Here is a 21,030-nt window from a genome sequence, read left to right on the forward strand (position 1 = left end):
CGTACATTTCATATCAAATAAAAAGAAAAGGCTGCTGGTAATGAAGTAAACTCTGAATCTTATTGTATCTACTGGCGTCCGACCTTGGTTGATTATGAAGGAAACTATTTATTGAATATGTTTGTATTATTATTGGTTTACTGATGTATCATTAAAAAAGTTATTATTTATTATATATATTATAATAGTTTGACGGACAAATTTAAAATCTTTTGTAAGAAATAATATCTATTGCTGTCTCATATAAAATACAAATAATATTGTTAGTAACTCTCAAAATTCATAGTTTAGCATATAGTATAGAACAAACCCACACCAAAACAAGTGCATTAATTTCCACAAATTCAAACCCTCAGGATGTATGTAAGAAGTAAGTTTAATTAATTATTGCCAGAAAACGAAATCTATAGGTTTGAAATGCCCCTATTATTTTATACAAATCCCAGGCGACAAAGTTCCACGGAACTGATAAGTAAAATAGAATTCCATAAAGGCCAATATTGCGGTGCGACTAGTGGACAGCTACGCATTCGACCGCGTACGCCACGCTTCATGCTCTGCTCTCACCCTCCCAATGCCATGCTTTCACCCAAAGCTATGTTAATCTCACAAATTCTCTAAATCCATTCCCTGCACTTTCACTTGGTAAGTTGCAAACCTCCCACTCCTTTGCTTCTGCAACAAAGTTAAAACCTACTCCACTTCTCAAATTTCATTCATACAATTTCAACCAAACCCTTTATCCAATCTGGATCCGCAACCAAATCCTGTGATAAACCAGCCATTAAACTAACTACTCATACCGAAGATCCAAAAGCATGGGTCACTTAAATCTACCTGCATCCAAACGCAACCCCCGCCAATGGAAGCTTTTGGACATCATAACCGCCATATTCTTCGGCCTCGTACTCTTGTTCTTCCTCTTAGTCTTCACCCCTCTTGGGGATTCCATGGCTGCCTCTGGTAGGCAAGCCCTGTTGCTTTCCACCTCTGATCCGAGGCAACGGCATCGCTTGGTGTCCTTGGTCGAACTTGGCCACCACCACAAGCCCATCGAAGCTTGCCCTGCCAATTCCGTTGATCATATGCCCTGTGAGGACCCCAGGCGTAACAGCCAGCTCAGCAGGGAGATGAATCTATATAGAGAAAGGCATTGTCCTTTGCCTGATGAAATGCCTCTTTGCTTGATCCCTCCTCCTCCTGGTTATAAGATTCCTGTTCAGTGGCCTGAAAGCTTGCACAAGGTACAATTTCCTCTCTCTCTTTTTTTTCTCCTTTTATGGTTTTCTTGGGTTTTTCGTTTGTTAAACACAAACTTTATGTAAGATTGTTCCTGGTTGGCACAAATCGATCCTTTTTAGGAATGGAATTAAATTATTAGTGTTACTTAAAACAGTTTTAATTGTTTAATGGTCAGATATGGCACTCCAATATGCCACACAACAAAATTGCTCATAGGAAAGGTCACCAAGGATGGATGAAAAAGCAAGGTCCTCACTTTATTTTCCCTGGTGGTGGAACAATGTTTCCTGATGGAGCTGCTCCATATATCGAGAAACTTGGGCAGTATATTCCCTTGACTGGTGGAACTCTTAGGACTGCCCTTGATATGGGTTGCGGGGTAAATTAATATCATATGTGGCATGTTATCTTATTATGCTTATACTCCAGTTTTGTACCGTTTGAAAATCAACCTTATTAATCTTTTTGCAGGTTGCAAGTTTTGGGGGTTCATTGTTATCAGAAGGCATTTTGGCACTCTCATTTGCTCCTAGAGATTCCCACAAAGCACAAATACAATTTGCATTGGAAAGAGGAATACCGGCCTTTGTTCTAATGCTTGGCACTCGCAGACTCCCGTTTCCTGCATTTGCATTTGATTTCATTCACTGCTCTCGATGCCTGATCCCTTTCACAGCTTATAGTGGGTTTCTCTATCTGGAGTGTGTTTGATATATTCTCTTTTTCATCTCTCTTTCTTTGGCATTAACGTGAAGATATATGGCTTTTGCAGATGCAACTTATTTCATTGAAGTGGATCGGTTACTACGTCCAGGTGGATATTTGGTCATCTCTGGTCCCCCTGTACAGTGGCCTAAGCAAGATAAAGAGTGGGCAGATCTCCAGGCTGTGGCAAGAGCATTGTGCTATGAGTTGATTGCTGTGGACGGGAACACAGTCATTTGGAAAAAGCCTGATGGAGATTCGTGTCTGCCGAACCAAAATGAATTTGGGCTTGAATCTTGTGATGAATCAAATGACCCCAGTAATGCATGGTAATTGTCATGAGAAGCCTTTTGAAGAATTTATAATTCTGATAGCATCTAGCTTTATTTTCCTGAAGAAATTCCAAATGGAATTCAACCTGATTTTCCACCTAATTTAGCGTATGATCGGTTGTTTCTGGTTCCCACTTATACTATGTTGTTTCTAGAACTGGAATGTTGTGTTCTTCTAAGTTTATTCTCTCTTTTATTTGGGTAGGTACTTTAAGTTAAGAAGATGCGTGACGTCAACGTCTTCTGTGAATGGAGAATATCCTGTTGGGATTATTCCGAAGTGGCCAGACAGGCTAACAAGAGCTCCTTCAAGGGCCTTGGTCATGAAAAACGGGATTGATTTGTTTCGGGCAGACACAAGGAGGTGGACAAGGAGAGTTGCCTATTATAAGAATACTCTGAATCTGAAGCTTGGGAGTCCAGCAGTACGCAATGTCATGGACATGAATGCATTTTTTGGAGGTTTTGCAGCAGCACTTGTATCAGATCCAGTATGGGTGATGAATGTTGTTCCTGCTCGGAAGCCATTAACTCTTGGTGTAATATATGACAGAGGCCTTATTGGAGTATACCATGATTGGTGAGTTACTGAAGGATTTTTATCCTTATTTACTGAAAATGCTAACAGTTTGTTCCTCGTTCGGGAACAAGAGTACACTATAGTGCCTTGTCATCTACTATCTGTGACAATCTTCCCCATGGAAATACCATGTTGACTCCTTTCTGCCCAAAGCAAACTTCTACTGCTTATTCCCTGTTTGATCAAACCTGCTTTGAAAACTGTACTTGCTTGGATTTAGGTAATTTAGTTGGATGTGCAATTATTCAATTGTAGCAATGGTTTTGTACTGTGCAGTGTTTAACTTTCAAACTAGATACTTGTGTAATCCTTAACCTTCTCCTTAAATGATTGTTGTGGTTGCTTGTCTTCTTGATTCCTCTTTATTTGTGGGATTATGTGATGTGCTTAGTCTTATAGGGAAAACACTTGTGGTTTCCTGATGAGCTCAATTGCTGTTTGCAGGTGTGAACCTTTCTCAACATACCCACGTACTTATGATTTTATTCATGTAGCTGGCATTGAATCACTAATAAAGCTTCCTGGTTCAAGCAAGAGCAGGTAGATATAACGTTGACAACATCCTTCAATTCTCTTTGCATTTGTATGAGCAACTGAAGTTTCTACTCTTTATCACTTTGGTTATGCGAGAAATTGCATGCCGGTTTATATTATACTTTATTGTGACTTAACAAACCTTATTTTCTTTTTTTTTTCCTCCTTTTAAGCTTCAACTTCTAAAGGCAATGCAAAGAAAAGCATAGAAAACAATCTTAGCACCTTTGTCTCCTATGATAGTCATTTCTTGTTGTGTCGCTATTGAATCAATGGGCTCATGCAATGTTACTGCATGGATCACTCTGTAGTTAATTCTTAGCACAGTTTGTCGTCATCTTTCAACCAAAAAAGTACCTTTCATCATCAACTCTAATGTTCCTGCAGGTGTAACCTTGTGGACCTAATGGTGGAGATGGATCGAATGTTGCGTCCTGAAGGAACAGTTGTGATTCGAGATTCACCTGAAGCAATCGACAAAGTGGCACGCATAGCTCACGCAGTAAGGTGGAAGGCTACCATAAATGACAAGGAACCTGAATCACATGGGAGAGAGAAAATCCTGGTAGCAACAAAAACCTTTTGGAAGCTAACTTCATCCCATTGAGACAGACTTGTTCTTTATAATGTAGGTATTTTCCTTTTCGTTTCAATTTTTTTATTATCTGAAGCCAAGTTGTCTTCCTCATGCATCAAATAGATGCAATCTTGTTTCTTGCTCACTATTTGGGTAATATTTATATGAAGAAACTGTAGAAGTACAATATATATATTCGTATAAATCAAAAGGCTACAGCTTTCTGGCAGTAAGACACATAGTAGGTGGTAATTGCTATTTATATTGGCTGAAAGAAATTATTGTAATTTGACAGCCTAATATAGGTTCTCACTAACTTGATGCTGCTTGTTTTAGCCTCATTACCATTCTGATGCATGTTTTTATGATAGGCGATGATACACACATTTCCTCTCAAAGGTTCATAACTCATTACATTTTTTTTGCTCTGCGTCTCTAACCACATACCCCATGTATGGCTGGAGATACAAGAACAAGAGATGGGTTTGAGTTTTGTGAGTAAAACTAGCAGTGACTGAAAATTTTATGTATAATAATAAAATCTGATAACTGTTTAAATGCTATTATAATATTTCTGGGAATGATTTCATTTTACCAGGCTGGCACTATATGTTGATAGGTTTCATATTTACCAAAAGGCTTTAAATTGGCTATTAAAGGGGTTTTTTTTTCAAAGTGGTGCTTAAACTATAGGTTTTGTTTCGAGAATGTGAGATATGGTATGTTTTTACTAAACATGCATATTTTGAAGTAAAATGAAATAAAATAATAGTTTATGTACCATTTAAAAAAAAAGGCAAATTGAAATTTGGATATAGTTTGCGTGAATTGATGTCATCGGCAAAAGTTGAAATTAAGAAAAAGGTGTATGCCTGAATTTTCTATCTTTGAAAAAAAAGGCTACTGTGGAAAGGGAAATGAATGGCTATGGGTATGGAAGAAGTCAAGTAGAAAAAGCCATCGCCTTTGTTGTACCAAAAAGTTTTGAAGTCAGATTCCATCTGCAATAGTTTGAAAAGATGAAATCTTCTTTTCTTTGGCAACCTGGTATTTGATGGGGGATAATATTGGCTAATGTGAACAGAAAAGGCAAATGGGGGATCACACATGGAGCTGCCAGTTGAAGAAAACTGAGGTGTGGGGACTGAAAAAGTGGACCAAATTAAATGCAAATGCAACAATGCTAAAGCCCCATCATCAGGGTAAATTGCTTCACCATTCCAAGCAAATTATAATTAGTAATAATAATTCAGAATCAGAATTGCAAAATATCAGGGTTTTGACTAAACATTGATCCTAGTATGCATTAATTGTGTTGTCAGTTTCATGTTCAAGGAAAACCTTTGGTTGAAGGAAGATCCTCATATGAAGCATGGAAATATTAATAATGTGAGCTACCTATTTGACATCTGACAACTAAGGTTAGAGCCTGTGTTATATCAGGGTATAGGATGCAGCTTCTTTGGGGCAATTAGTATAGGCCGCCATGGGGCAGGGCTAATTGCTTCCGCATTTATCCATCTTTCTACCTGCTACGTAGCATAAACTGTAGCCCACCCCCGCCCATAGCTGAGGGTCAAAGTTCCAACTTGTTGAATTCCAAACACATGAGGGACGTGTTTGTAAATCGCCAAGATTGAAACTTTTGTATATGCACAGCATGTGACTCACTTTAATGTTGAAAACCATAAACATCACCACATGTATACTTAGGTTTAGAGCCCTTAATTCCATACTTGAAAAACCAAAGACGCGTATATCTCTAGTAATGGATGTATCAATCTACGCGTGACTGCTTCCAACTATCTTTCTTAAATTTACATGCTCAATTTCTATACAAAGCTACTTATAGAATAGTGCTTGGCGGATTTAATCCTTTCATCCTTTCTAATTCTTTTACTTTTTGGTTTTTTACTTCAATAATATAAAATATATAAATAAATACTAAAATAATATAAAGGTACTAATATTAAAGAATTTAGACAATCTCTACAGTAAAAAACTGGTACTGCCTAATTAATTCGCGGCACTCCTTTCCTCTTTAATTTTCTTTTTATGTAGTCTGATCAATCGGTGACACTCGTGTTTTTAATTTAAAATACACTTTTTTTTACATGTATAAGTATAAAAACAAAAAAATATATATTTTTTCTATGGTCGACAACACCCTATTATTTATAATAAAATATATTTTATTTAAGTTGAAAAAAATTAATATTTTAACTTTCGAGTATTGAATATTTACACTTTTCAAACCAATTTCATTAAATAATTTGATATGATTTATTTTCTAAAATATATGATGACGTGGTTTTTTTTATAGAAAATGTAATGGTAGATATACCACATCATCCCATATATTTTAAAAATAAATTATATCAAAGTGTTTGATGAAATTAATATCATAATAAAAATATACATTATTAAAAGTAAAAATTAAAGTAGAATAGAGAGATTAAATCCACCAAAAGTTTATTATGTACAAACCTCCAAAGTTTTAAACTCTACCTTGCAGAATGTCATAGTTGATCCCCTACCTAACACCATATTCCCATGACTAAAAGGTAATTAATTGGAACCTATCAAAACTTTGACATACTCTATTCACACAGCTTACTTCTTGATTTAAGAATAAATGTTGAAATTGAGGTTAAATTTTGTGAATCTTAAATCTTTTAAAATTATTAATAAAAATTCAATAATTTTGAAAATATTTAAATAAAAACTCATACATTTCAAAATGGTTAAATAATAATTTTTTAATTATCGTATATCAAGTTTTAAATGATGTTTTATTTTTTTTTTCAATTAATATTTGACCCAACTATCATGTATTCTATTCTAAATTCGTCAATATTCACCTAATTTCGTAGGTATATTGTTAAATTTAGCCCTTGATTTTTACATATTTTGTAGATTTGACATTTATTCTTTTTTTTTTTAGTTAAATTTGACCATAAACTTTCAAAAAAAGTCAAATCTTGATTAAAATTTAACGATTTCGTCTTGACAATCCACGTGGTAATCCACATATATTTCATGTTGACATGGAACTATTTGCCTTATATGTCATGTTAACAAATAATATAAAAATTATAAAAAAATTCAAAAAAAAATATATTATAAAAAGTTCATGATAATTAAAAAAAAAGAGAGCATGAAGTACATGTAAATTGCCAAGTAGGCTACTATATTAAAAATTTAATGTTTTAATTAATATTTCCATTAAAAAAATCTTTGACTCATTTTGAAAGATTGATGGGCAAATTGAATTTATTTTAAAGGTTGAAAGCTAAATTTATCTAAAAAGAAAATAAAGACCAGATTAACCAAAGATGTAAATGTTAAATTTTATAGTGCAAACTAAGGTGAATTGTATGAACAACCTTTATTTAAGTAAATTGAAAAGGTGCAAGTCTTATTTCACCATTTAAAAACATTGATGGTTGTTTAACCGTTTTAAATATATTTAACTATGATGCCAGCAAGCCCTAAAGGATTTGAACAGATTTCAGTATTTAACCTTCAATATTCTTCCATTTTATGACTATTCATAGCCTTAACCAATCACCTAAGGCTGCTATCTTAGCACGTTACTAATAAACTTCAATCAATAACAGGCAGATAAGAGACAGGATACCTTCCTAGGAAGCTTTGGAAAGTGGGAAAAATGGAGGGTTAAAACCAAAATTTTCAACTTTGAAGGACTTTTTAAAAAAAAATAATCATGTCATGAAGAAATCTTTAATTTTGTTTTGATAGCCTTTTTCGTATGTAGAAAGAAAGAAGAGGCAACCAAAACAGATCAATTGCTTTTAATGTATGCTTGAAGTTGATTGGGTGAGAATTAGAAATATAGGAGTGGCATTAATGCAACGGCAAAATAAGAGGGACTGGTGGGTGGGGCATTGCCTTAACTTTGAAAGTTATATGTATGCATGCATGCATGCATGTATGTATGAATGCACAGAAATGTTAGTTCAAAAGAATTCAGTAATTTGCAAGACTACTAAGCTGGAATCGTGGAATTGGTCTCTCCCAAAGACTTTGATGGACCAGATAATTTACAACCTAATGAGAGTATGCTTAATTATGGGTTTGATAGGTGATGGGTAACACTACTACCCCCACCTCCCATCCATTCTCATCTGCCCCTTGCATTGATTTGTACACTTTATCAATTTCCCATCTCAATGTTTTTCGGTTTCAATTTGCGACCCACTTTTTCTATACAAATCAATGTTGGTTTAGGTATTACGAGTAGATGTTATGATACCATCAATATATATGAGATTTTACGGGTAAAATTGTGAAGTTGGGAAATTTTAAATTACAATCGGTTTAAATGTGATACCAAATATACTTTTTTTTTTAAAAAGTAATTAAATTTAGAGTTGAGTCAAATAGGATCTTTAAAATGAAGATAAACTCTTCTATCATTGTTTTTTCTATTCAAATATTTGAAACTCCCCTCAAAGTCTTTACCACTTAACCTAACCAGCATTGGTATCAAAGACATAATAATCTCTTATTGGAGTGAGAGAGAATGTCATGATTTTAAAAAGTCATGAACCATATGTTCGTAATGCAAAGTGGCTAATCCCACGTTAGTTGAGAAAAGACTTCTAAGGGGGTTTAAATATAGTAATATTGCCTCTTATTCTCTTGCTGGAGTGAGAGATAATGTCATGATTTTTTAAAATCATGAACCATAGCTCTTTTTTTTTCCTTAGATAAGAATAAAATAAACAAAACCCTATTTTCTTAATGGGTAGATTGTTTTTAGATTAATTCTATATAAACAGATATAAAATAATAAAAAATCCTATTTATTCTGAATCTATAATTTCGAATTTATATTTAGAATAAACAAATTTCAAATTAAAAGTTTTTATATTTCTAAAATTCTAATAAATATTATATATTAGTTAGATATTATAATTCCTTTTATTTAAAAAAATCCGACATGGGGTGAAAACGAAAAAATATTACTTGTTTTGAATTTGTATAGTATTATATTATATATAGTCTAAGTATATACTTATACTAGTACTATACAAATTAGTACCATATCGAAATTAAATCAAAATAATAGGATCAATTTCAATTAATAAATCTTAAAACGCAACATAAAAACACAACAAATAAACGAAATTAGACAATTCGATAGCAGGTCATTTTCCTCATTTTATATAACAAGCAAATAACAAATGAAACAATAAAATAGTTTATTTGACAAGAGAGTTTAGGTTTCACACTTTAAACTTACTCTCCTTAATGAGATGGGGTAGGGTAGGGTAGGGTAGGGTGGTGTATATTTTACCTCTCTAGTCTCTTGGACTTGCTTTTGGTCAACAGTTTGAAACTAAGAACCATACTATGCTTGCTTTTCGTGGGTTTTGAATTTGACCCTCTAAACTACATTTCCATATTTCTTCTTTTCAGATCTTTGTTTTCTTTTTGTGATGCCAAAACTGTATTATCACTATTCAAACATGTAACCTAAACCAACCCCAATGGCAGTCAAAAATGGGTAGCCACCCACTTCGATTTCCAAAAAAAATTTGATAATACGAAAATGATAAATCAAATTTTTTCTCTTAATTTTTAACATTTTCAGTTTGATTTAAATTTTTTCTGAAAAAAAAAAGAATGAAAATTAGGAGAAAAAAATTTGATTTGTTATTTTCCAATTGGAAAGGAATATAGATGAGGTGAAATCATAATTTCATACAATAATTTCTCATCTTTTCAAATATTATAAAATGGTCTAATAATAAAAAGTATAATGATAAATTTAGTCTTTACCATCTACATTTTTTATTTAATTTTTTTAGTTAAATCTGGTCACGAATATTTCAAAAAGAATTGAATAGTATTTTAATGGAAATGTGTATACTTTATACTAGCATGATATTATTTGTCTTATATGATATATCAGTAAATTATTTAAAATTTTAAAAACAAACCCGAAAAAAATCAACAATAAGTGCACACAAATTTCAATATAGCATGCTATATTTAAAATTTTAACATTTTGATTAGTTTATCCGTTAAAAAATAATAATTCAACCATTTTTAATAGATTAATGGTCAAATTCTACCATGTTTAAAAAATTAAAAGTTAAATTTAACCTGAAAAAGAAGCATAAACACCAAAAATAGATCAAACGTGTAAACATTAACATTATGACTTTAAAAATTTTTATAATCCAATCCCATGTCTTAAAAATTAATATAAGAAGGGAAGACAGGTGATTAGATGAGGTGAGTGGGTTTTGTCGGCAAAACATAGCATAGCATGTGGGCTTAAAGAGAAAGCCATGTAAAAGGAGTACAACCTTGGCTACGCTACTTTTCTATTTGCTGTCTTCCTTTGCTTCCTCCCAACCTTTCCAAACCCTAAAATCAAACCAATGACGAGGAAACTACTGTTTATTTTTATTTCATATGTGAAGTTAAAAGATTTCAATGTCATCATGTATTTGTAATAACAATCCAAATTAAAACAGCTGCTAACATTAGGTAGAAAACCTTTTTAAGGTGTCGAAATTAAATTTTAATTTTTACAATAGTAAAAATATAATCTCATCATTTGAATAGCCTATGTTATTATAATTTTTAAATAATTAAATGAAATTCTTATTATTTTTAAAGGGAGTCAAAGTACAGTTTTACTTTTATTAATTTAAAATTTTAAAAATTTAAAAAGCTTAAATAAAAAATTCTCATTTTAAGGAGGTCGAGGCCCCTGCCAGTCCCCTGACTACAACCCTGTCTGTAATTCTATTCTATGTATATATATATATATGATACTTATATTTATACTTACACAAATGAATTTAAATAATAAAAATTTCAATATTTATTCTACAGTTAAAAAAAATTGATCGAATTAAGGCCACGAATTAATTAGACAACAACTCAATTGATAAATTGTCTAGAAAATATTTTTTTTACAAAGTAAATTATATTGTTATATTTTTTTAATTTTTTATTTTTTATATAAAATTAATAAAAATGCATAATAGTGAAACATGAACTCGAGATACGGAACAATTTTTAGAGTTTAATTTTCTAAAGAATGAAAAATTATTTCTACCAAAAAGGAAAGAAAAATTTAAACAACATAAACCTTGATTGCTTAATTGTTTGCAAAAAAAAAAAGATTGATTAAGAAAATGGAAATGGAAATTGTTGCATAAATATGGAAATGATATGTAAAATTGAAGTTTCTTTTGGCAAACACAAAGTAGGTGAAGGAGAGCTTTTAGTGGTGGGGCATTGTTTAGATACTTGATAATAACAAGGCATTCAAGCCACTATTTATCATAATTTAATTTATTGTACAGTTGGCCATTTTTATTAACCCCATGTGTGTAATTAAATCAAATACCACCCAAACTATAGGTCACATATAAAGTAATAAATTATTCATAAATTTAATCTATGTTTCTATTGTAACAAATTTTTGGCATACCTTCATCAACCATTACTTTTTATTTATGAAAAATCTCAAAATTTCACATTAAATTAATATAAAATTTTTAATTTGGTGTAATTATATGCATATAAAATTTTTAATCGTGGTTCAAATGCATACATGATATTTTAATTTTAATTCAACCATACATATTTTAAGAAATAAATACATTAATTTATTTTTATATTTGATAAATATAATAATTTTTATGTAATATATAAACATAAAATGATGTTATGTCCAGGGGCGAAGCCAGAATTTTTTTTTCGAGGGGGCCGAAATTAAATCTTAATTTTTAATAGCCTATATATTTATAATTTTTAAATGATTAAATCAAATTTTTATTATTTTAGAGGAGTAAATGTGCAATTTTACCTTTACTAATTAAAAATTTTAAAATTTTTAAAAGGCCTAAATGAGTAATTTTCCATTTTAGGGGAGACCGGGGCCCTTGCCAGCCCCCTAAATGTGCCACCAGTTATGCTAATAATTTGTAAGAATTGGATCAAATCAAAATTTCACGTGTAAAATTATACAAAAATAAAGTTTGTGTATAAAATTACACGTTAGACTAAAGTTCATATATAACTTTAAGATTTATCCCTTTTATAATAAGCTTTGATACTTTAAATTTGTTTGGTTTATTCCCATACTAATATTTGCATACAATTTATGCTACTGTTTGAACTATATATTGATTAAATTGGTATCATACATCAATCGAGTATCCATTCAATTACGAAAATTATGAAAATGTCCTTCCATATTTAAAATAAATTATATTATTCAAGAGTACTCTAAGTTTTTTTATTTAAAAAATAATAGAATTTTGCATATTAATATTTGAATCCATACCATTTACATTGATAAAATCTTAAATTTACCACTCAATTAATTTTTATTTTAATGTATTTAATACATTTTAATTTTATCATGGATTCTTTCTTCTTCCTCCATCAACTGTGTATACATATTATTCAAACTCCTAATTGGTTGGTGTACGAGTTAACTGAATATCAATTTGGTTAGAAAAATTACAAAAATATCCATCCATGTTTAAAATAAATTATACTATTTAATGATACTTTAGTCTTTTATTTAAAAAATATATATTTGAACCCATGCCGTTTACTTCGATAAATTTTTTTTTTTTTACATTTCTACTCAACCAAACTTTATTCTAATATGTTTTATACATTTTAATTTTAGTATTCATTTTTTTTTCCTCCATTGATTATATAAACTAATAATATTGTTGATAGAGTTGGCGTCATAAGTTAACTCGACACTAACTCAAGATTGATGACAATACTATATTAAACAATTGAAGTGCATTTAGTATTCTTAATACGATGTATTTAAATGTTTAACTCGTTTTACTCAATATTTGTTTTTTTTTCATTTCAATATCATACATATTTCATTTATTATTATTAATTATTTCAAATAATATATTTCATTATTTATTGTTTGTTATTTTTAAACACACCTATGTTTTGAATGCATAGTTTCCACAAGTATACATGTGTGTTAGAATTTATAGTACTAATAATATTGTTGATTGAGTTGATGTCAGAAGTTAACTTGATACAAGTTCAAGATTGATGACAACGTTGTCATAAATAATTGTAGTGTATTTAATATTCCTAATATCATGTATTTGCGTGTTAAAATTTATTTTACTCCCAATTTTATCTATTTTTTCATTTAAATTTAAAATCGTATATGTTTTATGTGTTATTATAAATTAATTTCAAACCATATGTTTCATTATTTATTATTTATTATTTTAAATACATCTATATTCTAAATACGTAGTTTTCACGTGTATAAAATTTCAACCTTTTATTGTAATTAAACATATGATGGATTTTAACTCTTTTTACTTACTTTTTTTTTTAATTTTAGTTGACCTGAAGAATGGCTTAATTTAACTATACGAATCCAGGTATTTAAGTATTAAAAAAAAACCTGGATATTTAATTTTAATGATGAACAAATTTAATTAAGTTGATACATACACATGTAAATTAATAATCAATGGTATTAAATAGAGTACTCAGACATTACCTCCCATTAAAATACATAATAAAAGAATAACAATTTAGTATCTTAAATATTGATCTTAACAATTATAATTTAATAAAACAATAAAATCGATTGAGTTGGAATGCGACAATACTATTTGGGTATGTAGCTTCTTTATGGTGGTGAGTACGGAGACGCATTTTTAAAATTAAAGATAGAACTGTTTTAGAGAGTTTCAGCTTAGCATGAGAAAAAATATTAAGATAGATTGAGTTGGAATGCGACAATGCTCTTTTAGTGGAATTTTTTTGGCAAGTGGAGCTGCTAACAGTTCAATGACTGAGCTACGTTTATTACATTGTCTCTTAAGCAGGAATTGGAATGTACGTGTTTGTCATGTTTCAACGACGCATAAAGAAATTGAAGATCGTATGGCTAAGTGTGCGAATTTTGGTTTATAAGTTTATATGTGTTTGTTAAACCGTCATTATCTATTCAGGGGTTGTTGTTAGCTAATTGTAACAAACCTTCACGGGCTTAAATGTTATTTTGATGTAGTCGTAATTTGCTGTTATTTTAAACAACAGATTAAATTAATGGTACTATAGGCATATTAATTCATTTTCAATGCATAAAGGTAAGAGAGATCTTTGCCATTTTACTTAACTCTTATAGTTATAAATTATTCTATTTTAAACATAAATAAAATACATAGAATTGCTTTTTCTTTTCGCAGTCAAATATCAAAGCGAGCTATTAACATAAAAATACTAATAACAACTCTTTATAGCAATTTCCATTTCAAAAAAACTCTTGATTGAGCAAACATTTATTTTAGTGATAGCTTAATATCATTAATTTTGGGTAAGTAAATATTATTCTTTGACAATAAATAAATAAGGTGTAAAGCTGAAAATAAAATGGTGGATAAAGTGGATTATCATTAATTATAGAACAATAATGTCATACTTGTTATTAATCACCACTTTAATCTTTGTTAACTTTTTCTCCCAGAGAGGTTGATGGTAAAACTGGGAGGCTTCATATGATATTCACTCTGTTAAAATCTCATTTCCATTTGTAACATGTTTGAATATTAATCAAGAAAAATGTACGGTGACATAAATTGGAGTGATACATAATAAAGATTAAAATTTCGATATTATTTATTTATTCGTAATATTCGAATTTGAGAAAGCATACAATTTTGTGAGTGCAAAACCAAAAGCACCCTAACATTTGTCCTTGTTTGTTTGGATTTCTCCATAAATTTAGTGTTTTTACAGATCCCAATGCATTGAATTTCTATGGAAAGTGGAAAAGAAAAAAAAATGCAGAAAATCTGTAACTCTGTCTCATGTCAATGTAAAAAAAATAAAAAAGGTGTAAAACAGGCTCAAAGGGGAAAAAAAGTTAGAAAAAAGATAAACTTTTTTACTGCCAACCTCAGTGTTTTGAAGAGCAAAGAAAAAGAGTCAACCAACCTGTTTTTGGTGGTATGTATATGTAAGGCTTCGAAGAGTCCACATAATGGGTTTCATTATCTTCACCTGTTCCTTTTTTTTCCCTTTTGAAAAAGGCTTGGGGTTTTCATTTTCCCTTTCATATGGTAGTTTTGGTTTTGTTGTTTGGGGAGATGACTTTCATGTCTTTTTGAAAAGCTTTATTTTAGTAGCAGTGTAAAAGTCAAGCATGCAGAGAAACGAGAAGATAAATAATACTAACATAACACTCTCAGCCATGAACTAGGGTTCCCAGTTACTATCTTTGAAACGCTCAGTCCATTGATTCTCAGGGCCTTGCCTTCTATTTCTCTTTTTCAGACCTAAAACAAAAAACCCAGAAAGGTTTTCCTTTTTTTCTTAAAGAGAAAGAGAGAGAGGGATAGAGAACGAAGAGCTAAGCTGTAACAAGCAGAAAGGGTTTTGCTTGAGCCTTCTTTCTCTTTCTTTCTCTCCATTACAATCACTTGTTTATAGAGAGGGACTGTGAGACATTTATAGTTTCTTTGTTTATCCTTTTTGTTTCCTTTATTTCTCTTCCGTAGGTTTTTTCTTCTTCTTTTTTTTTAGGTATATGTTGGTTAGCAAATCTGGGTTCCATTCCATGAGAGTGTGAAATGAATCAAATCAGTCAAACGGGAGTGTAGTTAGAAAGAGTGCTTGTAAATTTGTTTAGAGGAAAAAAAGAGAGAAATAAAAGTAGTACGCTTGATAGGTATAGAACAATAAAGAACAGGGAGAAAAAAAGGATATTATTTGATGAGTTTTGGGGGATTTTTGGATAACAGCACTGGCGGAGGCTTTGGGGGTGCAAGAATGGTTGCAGACATCCCTTATAGCAATAACATGGCCACCGGTGCTACTGCTATTGCCCAGCCTCGGCTTATGTCTCCTTCTCTTCCTAAGAACATATTTAACTCTCCAGGGCTCTCCCTTGCTCTTGTAATGATGACAGCAATGCTGTATTTATTGATTGAAAAGCTTTCTTCCTTTGTTTTTTTTTTGTTGTTGTTGTTGCCTTTTTTGGTCGGGACTGATCTGGGTTGTACGATGTTTTCTGCAGCAACCGAATATAGATAATCAAGGAGATCATGGGAGCAGGATAATGCGTGAGAGTTTGGAGGGAAGTGTGGGGAGAAGAAGTAGAGAAGAAGAACATGAGAGCAGATCTGGGAGTGATAACATGGATGGAGCTTCGGGAGATGATCAAGACGCCGCCGACAAGCCTCCCAGGAAGAAGAGATACCACCGACACACTCCTCAGCAAATCCAAGAGCTTGAAGCGTATGATTTCATGTTTCAAAGCAAGCTTCTTTTTTTTTTCTTTCTATTTTGGAACCATCACCTTAACAAGTTATTTTTGCTGTTCTTGGTTTTGGTTTTAGTCTCTTTAAGGAGTGCCCTCATCCCGATGAGAAGCAGAGATTGGAGCTTAGCAAAAGGCTTTGCTTAGAAACCAGGCAGGTTAAGTTTTGGTTCCAAAACCGCCGTACCCAAATGAAGGTACGTTTTAAATCATCTCCTTCTTCTCTTGTTCCTTTGTTGGGGGGGGGGGAGGCTTTGTTTGTTATGCAAAGTTAAAAACATTATCTTTCTTTTCCAGACCCAATTGGAACGCCATGAGAACTCTTTGCTCAGGCAAGAAAATGATAAGCTTCGAGCTGAAAACATGTCTATAAGGGACGCTATGAGGAACCCCATTTGTACTAATTGCGGGGGTCCGGCGATTATCGGTGATATATCCCTTGAAGAACAACACCTTAGGATCGAGAACGCTCGTTTAAAAGATGAGCTAGATCGAGTTTGTGCACTGGCAGGCAAGTTTTTGGGGCGTCCCATTTCAACACTAGCCACTTCAATTGCACCTCCATTGCCCAACTCAAGTTTGGAGCTTGGAGTTGGTAGCAACGGTTTCGGAGCTTTAAGCACCGTGGCTACAACATTGCCTTTGGGGCCTGACTTTGGAGGTGGGATGTCAAATGCTTTGGTTCCTCCTAGCAGACCAACAACTGCAGTGACTGGACTCGACAGATCGGTGGAAAGATCCATGTTTTTGGAACTTGCTTTGGCAGCAATGAATGAATTGGTTAAGATGGCACAAACTGATGAACCGCTTTGGATTAGGAGCTTGGAAGGTGGGAGAGAAATACTAAACCAAGATGAGTACTTGAGGACTTTCACTCCTTGCATTGGCATGAAATCCAACGGCTTTGTCACGGAGGCTTCTCGAGAGTCTGGGATGGTGATTATCAACAGTTTGGCCCTTGTTGAAACCTTGATGGACTCGGTGAGCCAACTGTATCTGTTTCACTTGAATTTTCAAAGCATAATTTTGAATTTTCTCAGTAGGACTAATTTGTAGGTTTGGATTTTCTTTTTCCCTCTTTTAACCAAGTTTTTTTGTTAGATGGCATATGGTTGAGAAATTTCGGTCATTTCATTTTCTTCTCAGTTTTCTAGACGTTTGTGCCATGGGAACTACTAACTTTCAACTTCCTTTTCTCCCCTTTGTTTTTTTTTTTGATAGAATCGTTGGTCGGAGATGTTTCCATGTATGATTGCCAGAACATCAACGACTGATGTGATATCTGGTGGTGTGGGAGGAACCAGGAACGGTGCACTTCAACTGGTAAGTTAATTAATTTCAAGCCATAATTAATGCAAATGTCAATGTCATCATTCCTCAAATATAAACAACTTTTTGCTCAAACAGATGCATGCTGAGCTCCAAGTCCTTTCTCCTTTGGTTCCAGTTCGCGAGGTTAATTTCCTAAGGTTCTGCAAGCAACACGTAGAAGGGGTTTGGGCTGTGGTCGATGTGTCCGTTGACACCAACCGAGAAACTTCGGGTGCACCCTCATTTGTGAACTGCAGGAGGCTTCCTTCTGGCTGTGTTGTGCAAGATATGCCCAATGGCTACTCCAAGGTATACTAAATTACTAAATTACTAATATTATAATCTCTTTTTTCTGAAATTAAATAAAGTAGGAGCCGGACTTTAGAAAAAAAAATATTAATTTTTAAGAAAATACTAGGTCATGAAATCCACGGGAATTTGCATTCCCAAGCCCCAACTTTAGGGCTCATGCATCTAAAGAATCTTGTGCTTAATTTCTAGCGATTACTCAGTTTAACCCCACACTGTCAGTGCCTGGTTTTGCTTCAAACCAACTCATTAACTCCCCCTTACAGAAGAATCTGAACCTTCCTACACACTTATTTCATTGATTTTGATGCTTCTTCTGATGTTAAAAAAAAGTATTTGTTTAAAACTTCAAGTTTCAACAACTGGGTTTTTGCTTGAACACAATAAAATAAAGCAAATCGAGGTTAGCTTCCAATATTATATTAATGTAAATATATCAAAGGAAGCCTCCTTTACTCTTTTAATTTTGTGTACCTTTAACATTAATAAACATCTCTTAAATGAATAAACTATTGATTTGATGTTTCTATTCCAATTTTTTGATTCTGCCTCGATTCTCCCATCTAGCCAGCTGCATTTAAGGCATGTAGCAGCGTATGACCTGGTTCCAGCCCCGCCTGATGTGCTTGTTTTCCTACTCTAACAAGGACCCTCTTGCCTTTTGTCAACATCCCATACACTAGCTATTTTGGTCGTATCCCAGGACCTCAGCCCTTTGATTTGAGTCCTCATCGCTACACATCTCGATGTCACACACACAACTTTGTTCCTTCAAGATCTTTAAAAAGTTTATCTTCTCCATTATTCAATTATTTTATGTTCTTCCATGTTTTCTAATGCCTCAATACAAGGGACAATGTCACAGTGAGAGAGAGAGACCATTTCTTTCATTGAGCCCAATCTTTGAGTCATTTCCAAGATTTGCCTCGTATTTTTCTATTGCGGAAATCAGTAACTATTATTTTGTCAATAACGATAGCATACAAACGTCCACTGTAGTCGTAGAATTTTTTTTATTAAGATAATAATAACAATAACTCCTTTTAATAATGAGAAGGTTGAGGAATCATTATTATAGCAATGATTGTTAGTGTAATTAGTCAAAATTCTGCATGGAATTGCGACTGACGATATGTAATAAAAAAATTACCCAGGTGACATGGGTGGAACATGCAGAATATGAGGAGAGCCAAGTTCACCAACTCTACCACCCATTGCTAAGATCGGGGATGGCCTTCGGTGCCCAACGCTGGGTGGCCACCCTACAGCGCCAATGCGAATGCCTTGCTATCCTTATGTCCTCCTCTGTTCCCACTAGGGATCATACAGGTAACCCATATATGTTTCCAAATATGGATTGACTTATTTATCCAATATATACATGGAAAGACTGAATTGTTGGTTCTAGGGATAACTGCAAGTGGGAGACGAAGCATGCTAAAGCTAGCCCAACGAATGACGGATAATTTCTGTGCTGGGGTGTGTGCCTCCACGGTTCATAAATGGAACAAGCTGAACGTAGGGAACGTGGATGAGGACGTTAGGGTAATGACCCGAAAGAGCGTTGACGACCCCGGTGAGCCACCAGGCATCGTGTTGAGCGCGGCTACTTCAGTTTGGTTGCCAGTGTCACCTCAAAGACTGTTTGATTTCCTGCGTGATGAACGGCTGAGAAGCGAGTGGGACATCTTGTCCAACGGTGGTCCCATGCAAGAGATGGCCCACATCGCCAAAGGCCAAGATCACGGCAACTGCGTCTCCCTCCTCCGTGCCAGCGTAAATATTCTCACGCCCTGCCCTTTCTTTCATTTTATATTTAGTGCTAGTATTAGAATTTTAAAAATTAAAAGTTAAAATCTGGCGAATTATTTAGTGAGGAATATGACAACTGAAAAGACGACTCTCGAAATTTGGAAGTATCCATGAGGACAATTTGGAGAGAGTGAAAAACGATTATTTAATTTTTCTCCTCTTTATAAACTTTTTAAAAAAAAACACTCTTTATCAACTTTTAAAAAGTCAAAGTTTTGAAGGTTTTTTTTTTAACTCTTTTCTGGTGCAGTTGTTGTAAACGTAGTGAGACTTGGTCTCAAAATACTACACAATTTTGTTTGAATTTGTAATTTTTTTTATTTGAGGGGGGTGCAGGCCATGAACGCAAACCAGAGCAGCATGCTGATACTGCAGGAGACATGCATCGATGCGGCGGGATCGCTTGTGGTTTACGCGCCTGTTGACATCCCAGCCATGCACGTGGTTATGAACGGAGGTGATTCCGCTTACGTGGCTCTCTTACCCTCGGGTTTTGCTATCGTCCCCGATGGACCAGGCTCTCGTGGGCCTACCTCTAATGGGCAGGTTAACGGGAACGGCAGTGGTGGGGGCGGGGCTGAAAGAGTGGGTGGGTCCCTTCTCACGGTGGCTTTCCAAATACTGGTCAACAGTTTACCGACGGCCAAACTCACTGTGGAATCGGTGGAGACGGTGAATAATCTGATTTCATGCACCGTCCAGAAGATTAAAGCTGCCCTTCAATGTGAAAGCTGAGGGAAAAGGCTCACGTGATCCTGAGGCCAGTTTCTTTATTAGTTTATTTTTTTTGTTCTAGTCCTTCTTAAAAAAAACTCAAAAGGAAGTGTGCTTTTACCGTTTTACTCTTTTGTGTGAGGAAGTGTTTGCGTGTAACTCAGTGGGTGTTGAGTCAAGAACGAACCGCGCTTGGAGACTCCTTGCATGGATCGTATATCAGGCTTGTGACTCAAGTGCAAAATGTAAGGGTGGTGGTTCGGGTATTGACTCAGGTCGACCCTTGAGATGGCTCAACATGGAAAATGAAAAAAAAAAGTTAAAAAAAATCCAAGAACAAGGATATCTTCAAAAAACAACTGCTTAGTTATTATTGTATTAAAAACATCTTTTGCTACGAATTCAAATTTTCAAGCTCAAGTGCTAGTTTAATGATGGCATTAATATGAATCTTCAGTTTATCCAAATAACCAAGTGTTTTCTGTTTCAAACCTTATTACACGGCGGCTGGGCAAGTAAAGCCAACGCGCTGCAGGTGCAATTTAGATTGGGTTTCAGGCTTAAGTTGCAAATGGGCATTAAATGAGGAAGCAGG

The 21,030-nt window shown here is 33.5% G+C and overlaps 2 protein-coding genes across 3 annotated transcripts; both read left to right on the forward strand.

The window, feature by feature from the left end:
* The first annotated feature begins 280 nt into the window (after positions 1–280).
* Positions 281–4,298, forward strand: LOC107957263 (probable pectin methyltransferase QUA3). The gene is made up of 7 exons (XM_016892743.2): positions 281–1,244; positions 1,418–1,621; positions 1,714–1,924; positions 2,015–2,276; positions 2,485–2,859; positions 3,304–3,399; positions 3,781–4,298. The coding sequence occupies exons 1-7, from the start codon at positions 819–821 to the stop codon at positions 3,998–4,000; spliced, it is 1,794 nt and encodes a 597-aa protein (XP_016748232.2). The 5' UTR covers positions 281–818; the 3' UTR covers positions 4,001–4,298.
* Positions 4,299–14,797: 10,499 nt separating this feature from the next.
* LOC107957262 (homeobox-leucine zipper protein ANTHOCYANINLESS 2) lies at positions 14,798–20,855 on the forward strand. Of its 2 annotated transcripts, none has more exons than XM_041080922.1 (9): positions 14,798–14,977; positions 16,047–16,267; positions 16,369–16,486; positions 16,587–17,270; positions 17,511–17,612; positions 17,697–17,909; positions 19,064–19,238; positions 19,318–19,685; positions 20,058–20,855. In XM_041080922.1, the coding sequence occupies exons 1-9, from the start codon at positions 14,813–14,815 to the stop codon at positions 20,454–20,456; spliced, it is 2,445 nt and encodes an 814-aa protein (XP_040936856.1). In that variant the 5' UTR covers positions 14,798–14,812; the 3' UTR covers positions 20,457–20,855. The 2 variants fall into 2 exon arrangements, with proteins under 2 accessions (XP_040936856.1, XP_016748231.2); XM_016892742.2 differs by having other exon boundaries at positions 14,963–15,925.
* Positions 20,856–21,030: the final 175 nt, after the last annotated feature.

This window comes from Gossypium hirsutum, chromosome A11 (genome assembly GCF_007990345.1).
Source record: "Gossypium hirsutum isolate 1008001.06 chromosome A11, Gossypium_hirsutum_v2.1, whole genome shotgun sequence".
Taxonomy (NCBI): domain Eukaryota; kingdom Viridiplantae; phylum Streptophyta; class Magnoliopsida; order Malvales; family Malvaceae; genus Gossypium; species Gossypium hirsutum.

Bases quoted from the DNA above. Each gene is read 5' to 3' on its own strand.
- LOC107957263 (XM_016892743.2), top strand. From the start codon at position 819: ATGGGTCACTTAAATCTACCTGCATCCAAACGCAACCCCCGCCAATGG. The intron at 1,245-1,417 runs GTACAATTTCCT...TTTAATGGTCAG, and splicing joins GGCCTGAAAGCTTGCACAAG to ATATGGCACTCCAATATGCC. The intron at 3,400-3,780 runs GTAGATATAACG...ATGTTCCTGCAG, and splicing joins CCTGGTTCAAGCAAGAGCAG to GTGTAACCTTGTGGACCTAA.
- LOC107957262 (XM_016892742.2), top strand. From the start codon at position 15,743: ATGAGTTTTGGGGGATTTTTGGATAACAGCACTGGCGGAGGCTTTGGG. The intron at 16,487-16,586 runs GTACGTTTTAAA...TTTCTTTTCCAG, and splicing joins ACCGCCGTACCCAAATGAAG to ACCCAATTGGAACGCCATGA. The intron at 17,271-17,510 runs GTGAGCCAACTG...TTTTTTTGATAG, and splicing joins TTGAAACCTTGATGGACTCG to AATCGTTGGTCGGAGATGTT.